Source organism: Trichechus manatus, unplaced genomic scaffold (genome assembly GCF_000243295.1).
Source record: "Trichechus manatus latirostris isolate Lorelei unplaced genomic scaffold, TriManLat1.0 scaffold00039, whole genome shotgun sequence".
Taxonomy (NCBI): domain Eukaryota; kingdom Metazoa; phylum Chordata; class Mammalia; order Sirenia; family Trichechidae; genus Trichechus; species Trichechus manatus.
The window spans coordinates 4,673,024-4,691,629 of NW_004443975.1; the positions used below are offsets into that span (position 1 = coordinate 4,673,024).

General features: G+C 39.7%; 2 protein-coding genes across 19 annotated transcripts in view; one reads left to right on the plus strand and one right to left on the minus strand.

Annotated features, from left to right (window-relative positions):
• CEP170 (centrosomal protein 170) overlaps positions 1-11,756 on the minus strand; it is a 134,841-nt gene extending 123,085 nt beyond the window's left edge. For 8 of the 10 annotated variants that reach the window (XR_002824016.1, XM_023730885.1, XM_023730884.1 and 5 more), the window contains exon 1: positions 11,045-11,756. The gene's annotated coding sequence lies outside the window, so the exon portion shown is untranslated. Of the gene's footprint in view, positions 1-120; positions 1,939-11,044 lie in introns of those variants that run through there. The other 2 variants (XM_004375859.2, XM_023730879.1) reach the window with 2 other exon arrangements.
• Positions 11,757-11,981: 225 nt separating this feature from the next.
• The window catches only part of SDCCAG8 (SHH signaling and ciliogenesis regulator SDCCAG8), a 243,119-nt gene continuing 236,494 nt past the window's right edge, over positions 11,982-18,606 (plus strand). For 8 of the 9 annotated variants that reach the window (XR_002824018.1, XR_002824017.1, XM_023730889.1 and 5 more), the window contains exon 1: positions 12,030-12,212. Coding sequence is in view for 7 of the 9 variants with exons in the window: in XM_023730889.1 (XP_023586657.1) it covers positions 12,146-12,212 (67 nt within the window). In the remaining 2 variants the exon portion in view is untranslated. Of the gene's footprint in view, positions 12,213-18,606 lie in introns of all 9 variants that reach the window. The other variant, XM_004375862.2, reaches the window with a different exon arrangement.

Sequence of the window (18,606 nt, forward strand, 5' to 3'; positions counted from 1 at the left end):
CCTTCACCTGAAGTACAATAAATAAATAAATAAATTAATTAATTAATTAAATTAAAAAAAAAAGAAGAACCGTTCCTACAGAGTGAGAAAACAAACGAACAAACAAACAAAATTACTCACCCCAGACAATATATTTCTTCAAATTTATCACAATCAGGTTGGTACCACATTTGGGGCAATGCAAAGAGGATATCCCTAGCTGCAATTTTACTGTTCATTTGTTTTTCATATCTACTTCATTTGGTCAAAACAAACCTCTGAAGTAGTTTGACTATCACCAGCCTTATTTTGCAGATTAAGAAAATGAGCTTTCAAAATTAAGTGACTTGCTTAAATCATGTAATTCTTTTGTGAATGTGAGGCAAATCCTAACAGCAAGTTCTTTTCTCTGAAAAAGCAGTGCTTCTCCTGCTCAAATCTCAGTAGCAGCAGCCTCCAAGTCCATCCAGAAGGGGTCCCCCAATGGGTAAAAATTTCTTCAGGGCTTTAGATTTAGTGGTTTCTGGTAGAGAATAATTATGAACTCCCTGTCAATAAATTAGGATAAAGAAAGGTCTAATAAGTAAACCTTCAGAAAAAACACAAAACTTTTTTTTAAAAAAAGGTCTAATAAAATTGTTTTTCTCAGAGACAGTTTACAATGAAAGAGGATACCTGATTTCTTAAGAAATAATAGGTGATAATAGGTGATGTAGGTGATCCATCAACCCCTTACTCTAAAAATACTTTCTCACTTGGCTTCAGGGACACCATCCTCTAGAGTTCTCAGATTTCACTGGCCACTTCTTTTCTATCTTTCTTGATGGCTTCTTTTCATTTTCTAAGCTTTCAATATTGGAGAATATCAGGTCTCAATCTGTGGACTTCTCAAACTAATTAACTCTACACCTAAGTGATCTCTTCCAGTCCTATGGCTTTAAGTATGGTCCAGCGGTAATGCTTTAAAATTTAGGTATCATCAGTCCCAGCCTCTCCTTGGAGCCCTGGTGGCACAGTGGTTAAGCTTTCGGCTGCTAACCAAAGGTCAGCAGTTTGAATTCACCAGCTGCTCCTTGGAAACTCTATGCGGCATTCTACTCTATCTTATAGGGTTGCTATGAGTCTGAACTGACTCGACGTCAACGGATTTGACTTGGTTGAGTTTTAACCTCTCCTCTGAATTTTAGACTTATATATCCAACTGTCTACCTGAGATCTCCAACTGGATGTTTAAAAGACATTTCAAACTTAAGATTTTTTTTTAAAACCAGAACCTGATAACCTTTTCACTATCTCTACCACTTTCACTCTAGTCTAAATCATTAACGACTCTTATTCTGGATTACTCCAATCATTTCTTGGAGCATTTTCCTGTTTCCATTCTTGCTCCCTCCAGTCTATTCTTATACTAGAGAGATCCTTTAAAAATATAATCCAGTCCTTTTGTAATTCGCCTGCTCAAAACCTTACAAAGAACTCCCATGGCACTTACAATAAAATTCAAGTATCTATCCAACCTCAGTTTCTTCCTCCTCTTCCCCCTTGCTCATTCATCTCCAGCTGCAGTGGCCTCTTTGTTGTTCCCTGAATTTACCTGTTTCATTCCTGCCTCAGGACCTTTGTACCCAAATAAAATACTCTTCATCCAGATACCTACATGGCTTGCTTCCTTACCTAATGCAGTAGAGAGGCCTTCCCTGACCACCTCCTAAAATAGCTCTCAAGGTGCAGAATGGTGTATAAAGTCGCTATCTTTTCTGGAAAAAGGGGGAGGTGATTCAAGAATATAAATTTATATATGCTTGATTTGAAAAAACTTCACTAGAAACACACAATAATAAAACCATCACAAAATCGTTTGTGTATTAATTTTTTAATTAAAAACTAATTTGAACTATAAACCTTCACCTAAAACACAATAAAATTTAAAAAAAGAAATAAAATAGTCACCTACTGGAATTGAGGAGCCCTGGTGGTACAGTGGTTAAGAGCTCGGTTGCTAACCAAACGGTCAGCAGTTCAAATCTACCAGCCACTCCCTGCGAATCCTATGGGGCAGGTCTACTCTGCCCTACAGGTTCGCATGAGTTGGAATCGACTCAATGGCAACAGGTTTGGTTTGGGTTTTTTGGATTGGAGTAGAAAAAGTGGTAATATAGCCAATAAGGAACAGGGGTGGGAGGATTTCCACATTATTTCTTTTTAAAATATTATTTGATTTTTTTTATCCACTTAAATGCAGTGGTCACTTAAAAAATATAAAAATAGCAGTCCTTCATGATTTCCCAACTCTTTACTCTGATTTATTTTTCTTCACAGCACCTATCCCTACTTGACTTTATATCATATAATTATATAATTACCCATATCACCACCAAACTGTAAGCTTCATCCAATTCCTTTAGTACTGGACGATATAATGGTTTTCTCCTTATTTAAAACAACAACATTTAAATGGTCTTCATTATCTTTGTGTCACCTTTTTCTGTAGCATATTTTACTTATGTAACATGTATTCTACTTATAAAGCTACATGGCTTTATCCTTGGCTATATCCAGAAAGTGGCCAAGATGAAGTTATAAGAGAGCTGGCTTGTTAAATTTATAAATGTCAAAAAGCCAGGAAGATAGCTAATCCCTTGGCTTATAGAATAATAATTCAAGATGATCTCAACAAGTTTTAACTATGGCAGCTTTTAAGCAGATGAAATTTAATAGGGGGCAAAGGGAAAATACTGCTTCAAAAACATCATGTGTATATATATATAATGGAAAAGATCTAGCTTAACATGAAAAAGATGTTAGGTTTATGTTGACTACATCAGTGGTTTCCAGATAAGAAGTTTTTCAAAAAACAAAATGAGAACCAACATAAGGTTGTCAACTTTTTTTTATTAAAAACACTGAAAAAAAAACAAAACCCCAAAATTAATACCAAAAAAAACCTTACCACCTACTATTACTTCATTAAAAAGGCTATTTTAACATTAGAGAAGTAGAAGTACAGAATTTCAAAATAAAAAATAATCTCTAGAATTACATAAATATAACTTTAAACGAAACATAATTTTTTTTTTTTTTTTTTGGCTTGGAATTGGCAAAGGTATTACTGTTAAAGAGTTAACACTATTTTAGAAATAAGTAAAGGGAAAGTTTCACTACACTCTGCATTCAGACCATAAATGCAGAACTAACTATGGAAGCCAGACAGAACAAAAAGAATAGCACTGACAAACTGGATTGGACCAATTGACGGAGACGAGGAAGGATAAAGGAAACTGTATTACATGCAGTTACAAGAGTTGTAACATTTAATTTAGAAAAGACAAAATCTAGCAGGGATCCAATATGTTGGGGGAAAAAAAAACTTCCTGTATCATACACTTAAAGACGGAAATGGAACCAGTGGAAAGAAGTTACAGTAAAGCAGATACTAGCTCAATTTAAGTAAAATCTTTCTCTTATACTTTTCGAAAGTCAAATGCACTCTCCTATGCCTATGAAAAGGAACCCTGGCGGCACAGCGGTTAAGTGCTGAGCTGCTAACCGAAAGGTCGAAAGGTCGTAAGGTCAGTGATTAGAACCCACCAGTAGCTCCATGGGAGAAAGATGTGGCAGTCTGCTTCCATATTCTCCCGGAGCAACAGAGGGAGAGGGAAAGTCAGGAACAGGAGGAGGATATGGAATGTGTGACTAAATTGCCTCCATGAACTACTGCCTCCTTTGCCATTACACCAGGAGAACTGGATGGTGCCTAGCTACCATTACTGAGCATTTTGATCAAAGATTCCACAAAAGAATCCTAATCAAAAAGGGGGAAATGTAGAATAGAATTTCAAATTCTCACTGACTCCAGACTTTCTGGAGCCATAGAGGCTGGATGAACCCCTAAAACTACCGCCCTGAGATAATCTTTAAATCTTAAACCAAAAATATCCCCTGAAGTCTTCTTAAAACGAAACAACAGTTTAGCTTAAAAACCAAACCCGTTGTTGTCGAGTCAATTCCAACTCTCCTTGAGAGTTATGCTCTTTTAAGAACTATCTATATGGAGCCCTGGTGGGCAGTGGTTAAGAACTTGGCTGCTAACCAAAAGGTCAACAGTTCGAATTTACCAGCCGCTCCTTGGAACCCACATGGGGCACTTTTACTCTGTCCTTCAGGGTCACTATGAGTCAGAAACAATTTGAGAGTAATGGGTTTGTTTGTTTTTTAATATGGGATCAAAGTAACAACAGTAACTCAAAAAATGAGACAGGAACCTTAGGGAGCAGTGAGTTTATGTTAATGGCAAGGAACAACTCAGAAAAGGAGGGTGAGAATGGTTGCACAACTCAAAGAACGTAATCAATTTCACTGAATTGTACATGTAGAAACAGTTGAATTGGTGCATGTTTTGCTGTGCATATTCTCAACAACAAAATAAATTAAAATAAATAAATAAAAGATTACAGTCTTGGAAACCTTATGGGGCAGTTCTACTGTGTCCTATAGGGTTGCTATAAGTTGAAATCGACTCAACAGCAACAGGTTATGCCCATGGAAGTGTTCGTGGAGAAGCTGGATTCTTAAGATTTCAGGGATATTTTAAGTCCCCTCCAATTCTAAAATTCTATGACTCAGAACAACAATTACATACATGTTATCTTTTTAACTTACTAAAACAAACAAAAATAAAGATGAGTAGAAAGATTTTCAGTTTTAGTCAAAAATAGAAAGATTCAGTGATTTGTGACATAGAAGCAAAGTTATTCGCTAACTCTGAGCCTCAAATTTTTCAACTTTAAATGTATAAAATCATAACTTATTTACAAGGTTTGAATGAATTAAATATACACACACACAACACACACGTACAGCCTGACACCTAGGAGGTACTAAATACATGATAAGCATTATTCATTTATTCAATAAAAATGATGTACACCAAAGGGTAATACTGTCTATATCATTCATTAATTATTGGTATATTTTTAAATAATGACTTTTTTCCTCTGTTATGTCTCAATTTTTGCTTTTTAAACCTGAGTCATGCATGCTTGAGGTGCTTTCCACTTCTATGCCTTGCGCAATCCCTATTTGTATATAAGTAATTTTTCTAAGTTTGTTTTTTTTTTAATCTCGCTTTTGTTAGTTTCCTTTACCTTTGTTTAACATAAAAGTGGGCTTTGCCATTAGGACATATTGGCTATGTCATTCATTTTGTCAAAAAACAACTGTAATATACTGTTGCATAACCACTGCACAACTGTTATACAAATTATTTCAACTATGTTGTTGATGCTCTTAGCTACCGCTGGATCAGCCTTAAATCATGGTGACCCTATGCACAACGGGATCGATTCATTGCGGTCCCTAGGGTTTTCACTGGCTGATTTTCAGAAGTAGATCAACAGGGCTTTCTTGCTAGTCTTAGTCTGAAAGCTCCAGTGAAATCTGTTCAGCAACATGCAAGCCTCCCCTCTAAGTCCAGTTTAATCAATCATATTACCAGATACATGTTTTCTTATTTTTTTATATCCTCCACAATGGCTAATTCATTGCTGAACACATTCTTTAAGAAACATATGAGAAAATCGAAACTCATTTCACTAAGGTAATTGATTACTGGAAATGTTAGTTATTAACAAAAAGCCTATGAAATAAAAATGCTCTGAGAGTTCTCACATAAGAGTAAATCCATTTCTTAATGAAACAGATGAAGATTTAATACTCTAGACAACATTATCTACTCATTAAGCATTTTTCAGGTGGCATGGAATTGCCTTTTTGTTATATTTCAGAATAATTTACAGTTGTACACATATTTTAGTTGACAATTAAATACAGTTGACTTTCATTTGTGGTAGTATGTTCTATAAAGTCACTGCATACAGAGTGAGTTAGTAAATACCCAGGTGTGATGGTTAAGGTTTTGTGTCAGCTTGGCTGGGTCTATGATTCTCAGTGGTTTGGCAGTTACGAATTAGTTTGGCAGTTGTATAATGATGTAATCACCTCCATGATGAGATATGATATAACGCATGATGACATCTGATATAATGTAATCACCTCCGGAATGAGGTCTGCAAATAGTAGCCAATCAGTTCAAAGGGAGTTTCCTTGGGGGTGTGGCCTGCATCCAATATACGTGATCTTTCTGGCAAAGTTCACTGGCTTTTGCTCTGCTCTGGATCCTGCATTCAGCTCGTCAACATCTCACCTACAGTTCTTCGGACCTGAGCCAGCGGCCTGCCATCTTACCCACTTATCTTGGATTTGTCAGCCTTAGGAGCCTGTGAGCCAGCAGCCTCCCATCTGACCTGGAATCTTGGGTTCCTCAGCCCCTGCAGCTACATGAGTCAGGAAAAGCCTGCAGCCTGCAGCCTGACCCATGGACTTGGGACTTGCCAGCCTCTACAACTGTGTGAGCCATTTCCTTGTACACACACACACACACACACACACACACACACACACGCTGGTTTTGCTTCTCTAGAGAACCCAGCCTAAGACACCAGAGAACACCAAACTACTAGGGGAAACACAGGGTTCCTGTAAGCCTCTGGTCACAACATTTTCCTCAACCAATCAATACATAACCTTGTTTTATGTGTGTTTCTGTTTAAAGACACCTTATGTAATATACATATTTCTTATAAATAATTAATTTTATGCATTTCTTTTTGATAAAACACTACCTGAAAAAGGTTTAACATTTTCCTGACCCTAAGAAACCCACTGCCGTCGAGCTGATTCCAACTCATAGTGACCTTATAGGACAGAGTAGAACTGCCCCATAGGGTTTCCAAGGAGCAGCTAGTGGATTCAAACTGCCAACCTTTTGGTAGTGGGTAACATGAATTTCTTTGGCTTTTAGCCTTACAATACTGTCCACTACGTTTTCTCTATCCACCACCATCATCTTCTGAATCCACAAATTTAGCTGTGTTTCCATCTTTTCTATAGCTTCATCACCCACTATAGCACTTTAGCACTTTCCAGAGTGGCCTCACATACCAAGAGGTGAATTTCCTCTTCCTTTTTCTGAATGTACTATACTGTCAATTCATTAACACTGAACTCACAACTAACAGCACTATAACTCATGCCTGAATGAAGCTTATATAATCCATGCATTTTCTCTGTAAGGCACATCACAGCCTTCTTACACTTAGAACACTAAACAGCACTTTAGCACTACACTTGGGGGCCATTTTAAACACCAAAATCACCAACAAAAAGCAAAAAATGCAAAAAAAGTGACACTAAATAGACTGCAAAAAGGACACTTGTTTACAATGTGAGAGTTGAAAAAAGAAGGTAGAACGCAGCCTTGTTCAACCTCAACTAGGACTGTGTGCACGAGTGACTCAAATTTTTCGCCACTCTGTACATGTCCACAAATGACTGTGAAGCACAACTATTAATCTTGGGGTTACAAATAAATTTTAGCAAGTAGGAGAATTCACAAATACAGAATCCATGAATAATGAGGATTGATCTTATGTTTTCTGCCAGATACTTTATTATAGAGTAGCACATGTATGCTTAACAACGCAATGTTCGAGTAAGAAAAACATCATTATAAATGTATAATCATAAGAATTATTTTTCAGGAATATAATTTTGTTGAATAAAAACATACTGATGAAAATAATGCAATGGAATATTATTCAACTATAATAAAGAAAGGAAGTTCTGATACATGCTGCAACGTGGATAAACCTTGAAAACAATGTACTGAGTGAAACAAGCCAGATACAAAACAACAAATATTGTATGATCTCACTTATATGAATTATCTAGAATAGGCAAATGCATAGAAACAAAAGTTTGTTATGGTTACCACGGGCTGGAAGGAACCCTAGTGGTGCACTGGTTAAGTGTTCAGCTGCTAACCAAAAGGTCAGCAGTTCAAACCCAAGAGCCGCTCAGAGGGAAAAAGGTGGCACTCTACTCCTGCAAAAATTTACACCCTTGGAAACCCTATGGGGAATTCTGCTTTGTCCTACAGGGTCACTATGAGTCAAAATCAACTTGACAGCAGAGGGTTTGGTCTGGCAGTGGGTACTAGGGGCTGGGGAGAGGAAGGAATGGGAGTTATTGCCAAAGACACATTGAGTTGCTGTCTCGGGTGATGTAAAACTTTTAGAACTGGAGAGTCATGATGGTAGCACAACATGGTGAATATAGTTAATATCACTGAATTGTACACTTAAAATGGTAAACTTTTTGTTATATATATTTTTTACTGCAATAAAATTTATTTTAAAAAATGATGACGCTAAGCTTAAACATATACAGTATTTAGTACTAGCTAAGTGATGTCTGATTACTATCAGATGCAACAATAAAATTATTCTGTTTTTTAGTAGATAAAACAAGAAACTGATCAACAAAACAAATCACAAATCACTAAACAGAGAATTTTTAAATACACTGATATTTGCATTAAAAAGTATCAGAATGTATGCTAATATCTATAGTGTAAGTCTGACAGAAAACACACAGATTTACTTATTTTCATACAAAACAATTTAAGAACACCATGAAATTTATCAGTAAAATACACTTAAAGGCTAATTTAACTCTACTTACGGAATTTAATTACAGACGACTTTTTAAAAACTAAGTTGAAATTTAAATGAAGTATTACTAAATTCTACAGAAAATATGTTTAGAAAAATGCAATGTGGGAATTAAAGGATAAATACTATAAGGCAACATAAAAGTATTTATGGCAAAATCAACTCAATAAAAAAAGCATAAAATTTTGAAAAAACAGTCCAATATGAATTTTTTTCTTAAAAGGTAACTTCTAAGTTGAAAATATTATAACCCATTAATCAAAGAAAAATGAACTTAATAGACTTTTGTTATGTGGCAGTTTTATTTTTAACACAGTTTGCAGAATTGATCTTACTATAAAACACTGCTGAATACCAAGAAATAATCATAAAATATGGTCGCTAATTCCAACAGTCTGTGTCTTTACGAAAAGCCCATGTTAAGGCATCCTTCCTTACACCAGTAAGTTACTTTAAAAAACTAAAGTTCCACTTCAGTAGCATTACTACTTTCATCACAAGGAAAAAGGACTAGATTAATACAACTGGAGTATCAACAAACTTGATTCTTAAGAGACAACCGAAAAAGCATGTAGAGAAAGTATCCATAAATTTTCACAGCGTAGGAGTACTAGGGGTAGAAGACAAGGCACACAAGAAACAGCACTCTGCAGAACAGATCTTGGTTGTATTTGGCTCTGCCTTCCATTAGCAGTTTGGCTTGGGGACAAGTCAGTTAACTTTCCAGCTTTTAGTGTTTTCCTCGGTCAAGTGAAGGAATCCTGGTGGTGGAGTGAAGCTCTAGGCTGCTCACCCAGAGGTTGGTGGTTCAAACCCACCAGCCGCTCCAGAGAGAAAGATGTGGCAGTCTGCTTCTGTAAAGATTTACAGCCTTGGGGCAGTTCTACTCTGTCCTACAGGGTCGCTATGTGAGAGAGTCTACTCCGCAGCACTGGGTTTGGTTTTTTTTTCTGTCAAGTGCACTCAGATTCTTCTGTTTTAAAACACCAAAATTCTACAATATCTACAAAATTAAGAAGAACAAACAGCAGCCCTGGTGAAGGTAAAATAATGGCAGAAACAATACAAAATTGTTGTAACGTGCTATTCATCAATGTAATATTTCCAGAGCTGAATTCCTAAATCTTTGAAGCATACCCAACTTGGGTTATATCAGTGAAGATATAGATACTGTATTCAGAATGTAACTCTCTCCTACAATGTTAGATTTTTCCCTCATCTGCTCCTCCCCATGCTGCTTCATTCTCTCTTTTGCTCATTGTAAGTAGAAACGCCAGCAAACGTTGTGAGCTCAAGGATCAAATCATTTTAAAAGATTTTCTTCCAATCACATATCTGCTTCACTAAATTCCTCCCAAATGGGTGAATTTTCATTAAGAGAATAAAAAAATAAGCAAACAACTTCAGAAATAAGAAATATACCAGGCCAATTTTTTTTTTGTTTTTACTTCTTAAAAAATATAACAGAAAGATGTATCCAAATCTATTCTCTTAATAATATGAATGCATTACCCACCCAAAGAAAAAACAATTCTGCTGGTTCATTTCCCTGCTACACAACAGCTGCATTGTCAGGCCCTTCGTAGCCCACTCTTCATTTAGTAATTTCATATTGATCACCTTGGCAGCGTTTGGGCTCCAGCAGGCGTAGTTCCTGCTGTTCAGGACCTTACATTCTTCAAATAAAACTCTACTGAACACTAAAAACGGATTCTACGACCTAGAGTGCACGTCTTCCCGCCCTGTGTTAGGCAGTTATTTATTTTCTCCCTTGCATAAAACGAAAGGAACCATACCAAACCCTACACTTGAATTTCAGGACAATGAAGGCAACAGGAAGCCACTCTCTCCTCCCCCGGGTTTACTACGGAGCTGGAGCCTACGCGGGTGACATCGCCAGACCGGGTGCGTGACACCACATCTTCGACGCCCTCCAACTGCGTCCAAAGGGCTCCTCGCTCGACCTCCCCCAACCGCCTCACACCCCAAAACCAACCACACAAAAAGGACTGGCTCTGTTCGCTGCGCCGGCGGGGCCGCAGATCTGGGAAAAATCCCCTTCCCGCGCCAGCGCAGCCATTCCCTCCAGCCCTGCGCCCGCACCCTTCACAAACTATTACGGCCGGGGTGGGGGGAGTGGGAGGGGGCGCTCCACAAAGCCGGGGAGCGGGGCGCTGGAAACGATTCAATACCTTTAGGGGAAAGGAGGCAGCGGCAATGGACAAGGGAAGGCCGGGCTGGCAGCACGACGGAGGGACTAGGGTGGGAGACCGAGGGTGGGGGGATGGGAGGGGCGTCCCTGCCGAGCCCCTGAGGCGGGCGCGGGTGGGGGTGGCGGCGCCGCGCGGAGCATCTGGGAAGCGCCCCCTTGGCCTCCCGGCCCCGCACCCCGAGCCCATTCCGCAAACCCACGGCTCTCCCAGGAAGAGGATGTGAAAAAGCAGCGGCGGCGACATCAGCAGCGCCTAACCAGAGCAGCCGAGCGCATCACTTACCCCTCACTGTGGAGAGAGGGACCGGACGGGGGAGGCGGGGCGCGTCGCGTCCCGTGAGTCTGTCGCACGCCGTCCTCCCCCCACCTCGTCGTCGTTGTCGCTGCCGCTGCGGTCGAGCTCCGGGCCCCTTAGCTCCGCTGGGCAATAACGTTATTCCACACACGCACACGCCCCACACATAGCGGTAACGGCAAAGAGCGACCGCCTACTGCGCAGGCGCCTCGGGAAAGGGCGAGGAGCCGAGCCCTATCTCCTCCTGCCCGGTCCCAACAATCTCGTACTGCGCAGGCGCCGAGCACAGACAATGAAAAGGGGTTGCGCGGAGGGTCTCACCCACACGCTTTTCCAGCTGCCCACTGCGCAGGCGTACCCCAAGACGAGCTTGAACAATGAAGAGGACCCAGGCATTCGCGGAACCGCAACCAACAAGGACTACAGTTCCCAGCGGGCAGTGCGCTGACTCCAACGGGAGGTCGGGTCGCTGGGCAGGCTAGGATTTGTAGTGTCGGCCGCCTTTACAAGCTAGACAATCTAGGCTGTTCGGAAGATTTAGCGCTTCTTTTTCTTGACAATTTATTTGGCCTTTGTGACAAATTGTGGATTAAAAGATTCACAGCTTGTCATTTGAGACCTTCCGAAACCTTAGGGATCAACTGCGTATAGCAGATTTCGAAGATTCAAGGCCTTCAATGAGTTCTTTCCGTCAGTTGGTTGGTCCAGACAGAAGGATGGCTTGAAGGCCGGGCTATAGGAAAAGGGCGGGGCCGCAAGCTGTTTCTTGGCAACCGGCCCTCGCAACCAAACGGCCGCAGTTGCGCCTGGAGCGCGGTGCCCTCTGGGAATTGTAGTGTAACTGGAAGGGCTCTTAGTATCTCGAGGCTGGAGCCCCTGAGCCTGCGGACTACTACTCCCGACGTCCACCATAAGGACCAGTGGGTGGCAAGAGCCCCCACGAGCTCAGCCTTGGTTTCCAGGATCCCCAGTGACAGCAGCTGCAGGAAGCTGGCGAGCGCTCCCCAGGTGCTAGGCCTGTTGTTCTCGGAGGGGAGTCCTCTGGACAAGTCCGCACGTAACTCGTATCTCTGGGCCCCGGGTCCGTGCATGGCGAAGTCCCCAGGGAACTCCACCCTAGAGGAGATTCTAGGGCAATACCAACGGAGCCTCCGGGGTGAGTTGCTCCGAACCTCTGTGCCCCAGCCCCTTGGTACCCAGGGCCTAGTGGGCGGGAGCTGACCAGGTGCGTTTCCTGACACCTTGGTTCAGCCCCAGCGTGCCTGCGTAGGAAGAAGATGGGTGTTGCTCTGATCTTTAAGGAAGGATAAAATAGTTTGATTTTGTTTTGACGGTTAAGCAGCGTTGCTTCCTTTGATTCCACCCGAACCAACTCTCTGATCTTGACTTAGGCTTCTTTCTCAACCAGTACCGGCAGAAACTTGTGGACAGCTCTATGGCACTGTTGCCCAGTTCTCATACATGGCTCTTTAATCCAGTGAGTTCCTGATTCACACTTTTTACTCATTCAAATTCTGATTTAGTAGAATGAAAGTGATTTATTGGATGGGGGGAAAACAATAATAGTGGTTTTAATCGAAATAGCTTCTATTTAGTGGTCTAGGCTGTTTACATAATTAGCTCATTTAAAACTTACAACAACCTTATGATTATTCCTATTTTACACGTGGAAAAACCGAAACTCAGGTTAAATTACATGCCAAAGGCCACAAGGCTGGTTACTGGCAACGCCAGAGATTGCATTCAGCCCTGTCTTCCTTCAAAGCCTATCTTCTTTTTTTTTTTGTTTGTTTTTCTTTATTAATCATGTCACAATCACTATTATTGAAACTTTATTCAGTTAATTCAGATTATGTCAGTACAGTTTCCAGTGAGTGTTCATCCATAGAAATGATCCTATGCTTGTAGTAGATGGCTCTGCCATCTTGGACAACTTATGTAACCCTAGACATAACTTACGGAACTTATGTAACCAGTTTTGTTTTGTTTTTTAAAGTGGAGTTTATGGTATTGTCTAAGGGATTAAGTGTGAGGAGCAAACAAAATAATCCACATAAAGCAGAAATTTTCGTACTTGTTTTTCCACAGTAACCCATAGTAGGAACTACATTTTACATGGGACATATACATGGGGCAAATATAACAAAAAGAAAAGTTTCACTAAGGAAAACTTATTCTATTACATGTAATACACTCTGTTTTCCATTATGTTTCATTTTCATAACCCACAGTTGGAAAAAAAACTGATTTAAACCATTTAGAATATCAACTCATTTGGCAGATACTGAGTGCCTACTGTGTGTTACACATGCTAGGTGCTGGGGACACAGTAGGGGACAAGCACGGTCCCTTCCCCATGAAGTCTCTGTACTAGTAGGGGATAAAGATAATAAAATAATTACAGATTATTATCATAGAAAATAAGGATAAGAATCAGTGCTTAGCTCTTAAGAAACAATCATTAAATGTTAACTGCTATTTATATTTGGTACTAGCAGCAAAGTGAAGCTTTTTCTAGGAGATTACAAAGTTTATATTCTAGTAACTCTAGACTTTGTGAGGGTTATTTATTGTTTACATGTGTCAATGATGTTACAAACTGTCAACACTCTCAACATTCAAACTACAGGAGTAAAAGAATCTAATGATGTTTCAAGAGCTGTTAGATATTTAAATAACCACTTGCAACTTTTCATATGAAAGCAAGAAAACTACTGTGCTCAATGAACGGTTTTGTTTAATTTTTGAGGTTGGTAAAATCTTTTGGCCTCCATTATAAGTTTCTCCTAATGCCTTTGACCTTATTTTGAACCTTTATCTAAGCATTGGAAACTATTTAATATTAGGCATTTTGATACAGTAAAAGAGTTCATTGTTAATTAACGTTGTAGTAAGTAATACCGTTGGTACTGCTTTCGGTGATCGTAAAGTAAATAGTTTCCTTTCCTTTCAAATATAATAAATTTTAAAGTCATTTCATTTAGTGTGGTAACAATATAATAAAATAGTGAAAACATATAGCCATAAGGCAGAGAAAATAGTTTTTAAGATGTTTAAACCCTAGTTTTAACAGTGAATCAAACAATGGAATCTGAATTTATCAGTGGTTTTTAGGATTTATTTTACTATTTATTTAGTAGCATTTTAATTTTTATTAGTGTATGTAACAGCTTCTGGAAGGAAACAAAGTAAAACTAACTCTGAACTTAAGCACAATCAAAGTTCACTTCACAAATGCAAATTACCACTTATTTAAAGAGTAACTCATTGCCTTTGAGTCTTCCCACTCACGGTGACCCCATGTGACAGAGTAGAACTATTCCATACGGCTTTCTTGGCTGTAAATCATTACAGAAGCAGATCACCAGTCCTTTCTTCTGCAGTGCCACTGGATGGGTTTGAACCACCGAAGGATAATGCCCTTTAAAGTAGAAATTTGTATTCCCAAATTAAGTATGGTGGAGTTATTTTATATGTGGCACTTCATTATTTTTTAAGTGTTTGTGCCTAATAATTTAAGAATTGTGTTAATAGTTAAAATGCAATTCGAAGTTCGTTTGTCTTGTATTGTTTTATTTTTGTTGATTTATTTGGTTTTGTATATTCACCATTATTTCCCCAAAATGTCTTATGTAGTTTATGCTTAAGGGAAGGCTAATAAACATTCTTGGTCTTTCCTCACAATTATTTCTCTGTTACTAAATAACTGTGCATGTCAACATTACTAATATCCCTTCATTTATGTTCAGCTAGGAAGTAAAAGGGAGCCCTGGTGGCACAGTGGTTAAGAGCTTGGATACTAACCTAAAGCTCAGCAGTTCAAATCCACCCGCCGCCACTCCTTGGAAGCCCTATGGGGCAGTTCTGCTCTGTCCTGTAGGGTTGCTGTGAGTCAGAATCAGCAGCAACGGGTTTGGTTTTTGTTTTTGTTTTTTGGTTAGGAAGTAAAAATGCAAAATGCTTTAACAGTTTTCCATGATAGTTCTTCCATTTTTTATAGATTTTCCTGATTTCTTTAAATATAATTTTTGGCACTATTATAATATTTCAAGAATTTAAGGCTCCGACATGAAAAGCAGAGTCAAAGTTAACTTTCTTGCTTTCAAAACTTCAGTGGAATTTTTACCTCTCCTTGACTCTGACTGTCCTGGAACAACCATGGAAACAGTATGCCCATCTGCAGATGCCACATTCACCTCTCATCCTTTCCCTTGAACTTTTCAGATGTAATCCTCGTTTAACACCTCAAAGAATGTCTCCTAGTCTGGGTTGCCTATGCCCTCTCAGCAAGAAATGGGAGAGGTTTAATGATTCTCCTTCAATATGGGAGTTCTAGCAGAAAAATCGAAAGACTTAATTACTCCACAGTTCTGTACTATTGTACTGACATAGTGAGTTATCTCAAAGTTTCCAGTGTGATTAAAAAAAGAAAAAGAAAAAAAAGAGCGGGCATATCCCATGTGTTAATCTAGAGCTGGAAGTGATATGGGAGGTCTCCTGGCATATGTTTAGGTGTTGTTCATTCATATCTTGAATTATAAAATGAAAACCCGTTGCCATCGAGTCGATTCCTACTCACAGCGACCCTGTAGGACAGAGTAGAACTGCCCCATAGAGTTTCCAAGGAGTGCCTGGTGGATTTGAACTGCCAGCCTTTTGGTTAGCAGCTGTAGCTCTTAACCGCTATGCCACCAGGGTTTCCATCTTGAATTATAGGTAGGTATAATTTAAGGTACACAGAATGACTAAGAACTTTATTAGTAACTGGGGAGGAGAGCAAATGCCCCTTGTCTAATTTAAATTTAATGCACCATTATACAAGGCCATGAGGTATAAAATAAACTACTTTGGGGCCAAGAAAGGGTCAGAAAAGCAAGAATAACAGGCAATCCAGGATCTGTTATTAAGTTCTGTAAACTTGAATGTGGGGATTTGATATTAGATTAGATAGGAAGAGAGATTGCTAGAAATGCAATGTCCTAACCTTAATAACAAGATCATGTCTATCGCTGCAGTATTAAGTATGGATACTATCTTAGTCATCTAGTGCTGCTATAACTGAAATACCACAAGTGTATGGCTTTAACAGAGAAATTTATTTTTTCACAGTCTAGTAGGCTAGAAGCGCAAATTCAGGGTGTCAGCTCCAGGGGAAGGCTTTATCTCTCTGTCAGCTTTCTCATCAATCTTTCCCCAGACTAGGAGCTTCTCCGCGCAGGGACCCCAGGTCCAAAGGATACACTCTGCTTCTGGCACTGCTTTCTTGGTGGTATGAGGTCCCCCTGTCTCTGTTTATTTCTTTCTTTTCTATCTCAAGAGATTGCCTCAGGGCACAATCCAATCTTGTAGATTGAGTCCTGCTTTACTAACACAACTGCCGCCCATCCTCTCTCATTAATATCATAGAGGCAGGATTTACAACATATAGGAAAATCACACAATAGCAGGAATCATGGCCCAGCCAAATTGATAGACACATTTTTGGGGGGACATAATTCAATCCATGACAGATACTATTTTATCAAAAACACTCATTGTAAAAATGGTGCGGTGGCAGCATCTGATCTCCTCTAACTTCCCTAGAGGGGAGGAGAATCAAGATCAACAGCCCAAGGCTGATTCATATGAGGTGGAGGTCAGACATACCTTCTTTCTCCAAATTTTTACCAATTCTGACACTAGCCGTCCATCCCATGGCACTCTTTACTTCTCTCCTGGGTTTGATAATTTGTCGCAATGGCCACACAGAACTCACAGACAATATTTAATGATTATGGGGTTTATTAGGGAAGTAACAAGTTACAATTAGGATCAAGAACAACTCAGAATACAGTACTTTGATCAGGACAGCTTCTTCTCTGCCATGCCCGCAGGCAGGACTCTCTCTGGCCCTCAGCTCCTTGGCCTAGCCTCTGCCCTGCTCGGGTAAGTGTTACAAAGCTCTTTAGCTTCACCAAGTGCCTATAAGCATCAGTTCGAAGGCACTCAGTTCTCTTGCTGCGTGGGTGGGTACACCCACTGTAGCTGCCTGCCTCAGTGGGCTGGGAAGCCCACTGAAGCCATCTTGTGTTGGTCTCCTGGTTTTGCTGCTGCCATTTCTCTACCACTGGATACTGCTGTGCTTGCCACCACTTCTCACCATCTCTGGTGTTACATCTCTCTCCGTCTCCTGAGTCTAGGAGGTTGTCAGTGCAGGGACCCCAGGTCCGAAGGATGCACTCTGCTCCCATCTCTTCTTCTTGGTGGTAGTGAGGTCCCTTCTCCTGCTCTGGGATTGGCTCATTTTAAGACTAGTGGGATGGCAAAACTAACCAAGCCCATTGTTAGGGTTCCATACACCTTATTTGCATGGTCCCACCCAGTTATTTTGTGGAAGTTACAAGACCATGGCTAAAAAAGACCATATAAAAGCGACTCACTGCACCACAGTGTTTACCTAGTTCCTGGCCACCTTTGATTGAGTGGACACACACACACACACACACAAAAAAAAAGAAAAAACGAGAAACATGTAATATGTCAGGAACACAATTTATTTTTTATATACATTTTATATGCTGGTTTGTCTTTTTCAACATTTTGGTGTTTCAGGGTTTTGATTGAGTTTGGTGGAAGGAATATGACAGAGTTGAGGGAGAGACAGAACTAAGAGCCAGGTCACAAAAATCTTTGTTGCCTTGCTGGTAACCATTTGTGTGACCTTAGGAAGGTTAATGAACTGTTCTTAGATTCCTATTTCATCATCTAGAAAATGAAAGGTTTGGACTAGCTGTGGGAATTATTGCCTTTAGGAGCCGGACAGATGAGAAAATGTGTGACGGATTCAGTGGAAGACAGTAGGGAATGGGGAGGCTTATGTGTAATCTGCACAGTTTAGACTTTTTCTAAAATATTCCAATTTCTTCCTTGTTCCCTCTATCTTCCTTCCATGCCTTTTTTTCTTTTTTCCCTTCCTCTCTTTCTTCCACACTGTTCTGGCCAATCAAAACACACTGAGGGCCAGGTTCAGCCTCCAGGCCCCACTTTCTGACTCCTGGACTTTTTATGTCCCTTCCATTAATACTGAGTTAGACCATGTGGATGATAAAGGCTGGGCTTCTCAGAAAAATAAGAGTAACAAGTCAAACTCATATATAGAAAGTGAGAGGATGAATATAGGAAGAGAATATATTGGGGATGGTCCTTTGTATAAGTTGATCTAATTCAAGAAAAACGATGATAATGATGTTCTATGTTTTACTTGTATATGATTGGCACATCTCTCCAAATCCTGCAAAGTGTTTTTCTCCTGCTAGGGAAGGGCTCACATCTGTAGAAGGGTTGTGTTAATCTTACCAGCCAATAATTTTGGTCAGTAAGTTAGCCAGCAGTGATATCATTTGAACCTTCGGCATACTTGAGGAAATGTGTATAACTTAAGTAAAAGTTCTTTTTCTCAGTTTTACTCATAAAACTTAAATTTCTTCTTCTAATGTTTCTTTTGCTTTTCTCAAATGTTTTCTGAATATTTTTGGTGTTTTTTATTATATACAAAGAAAATATAAATATAT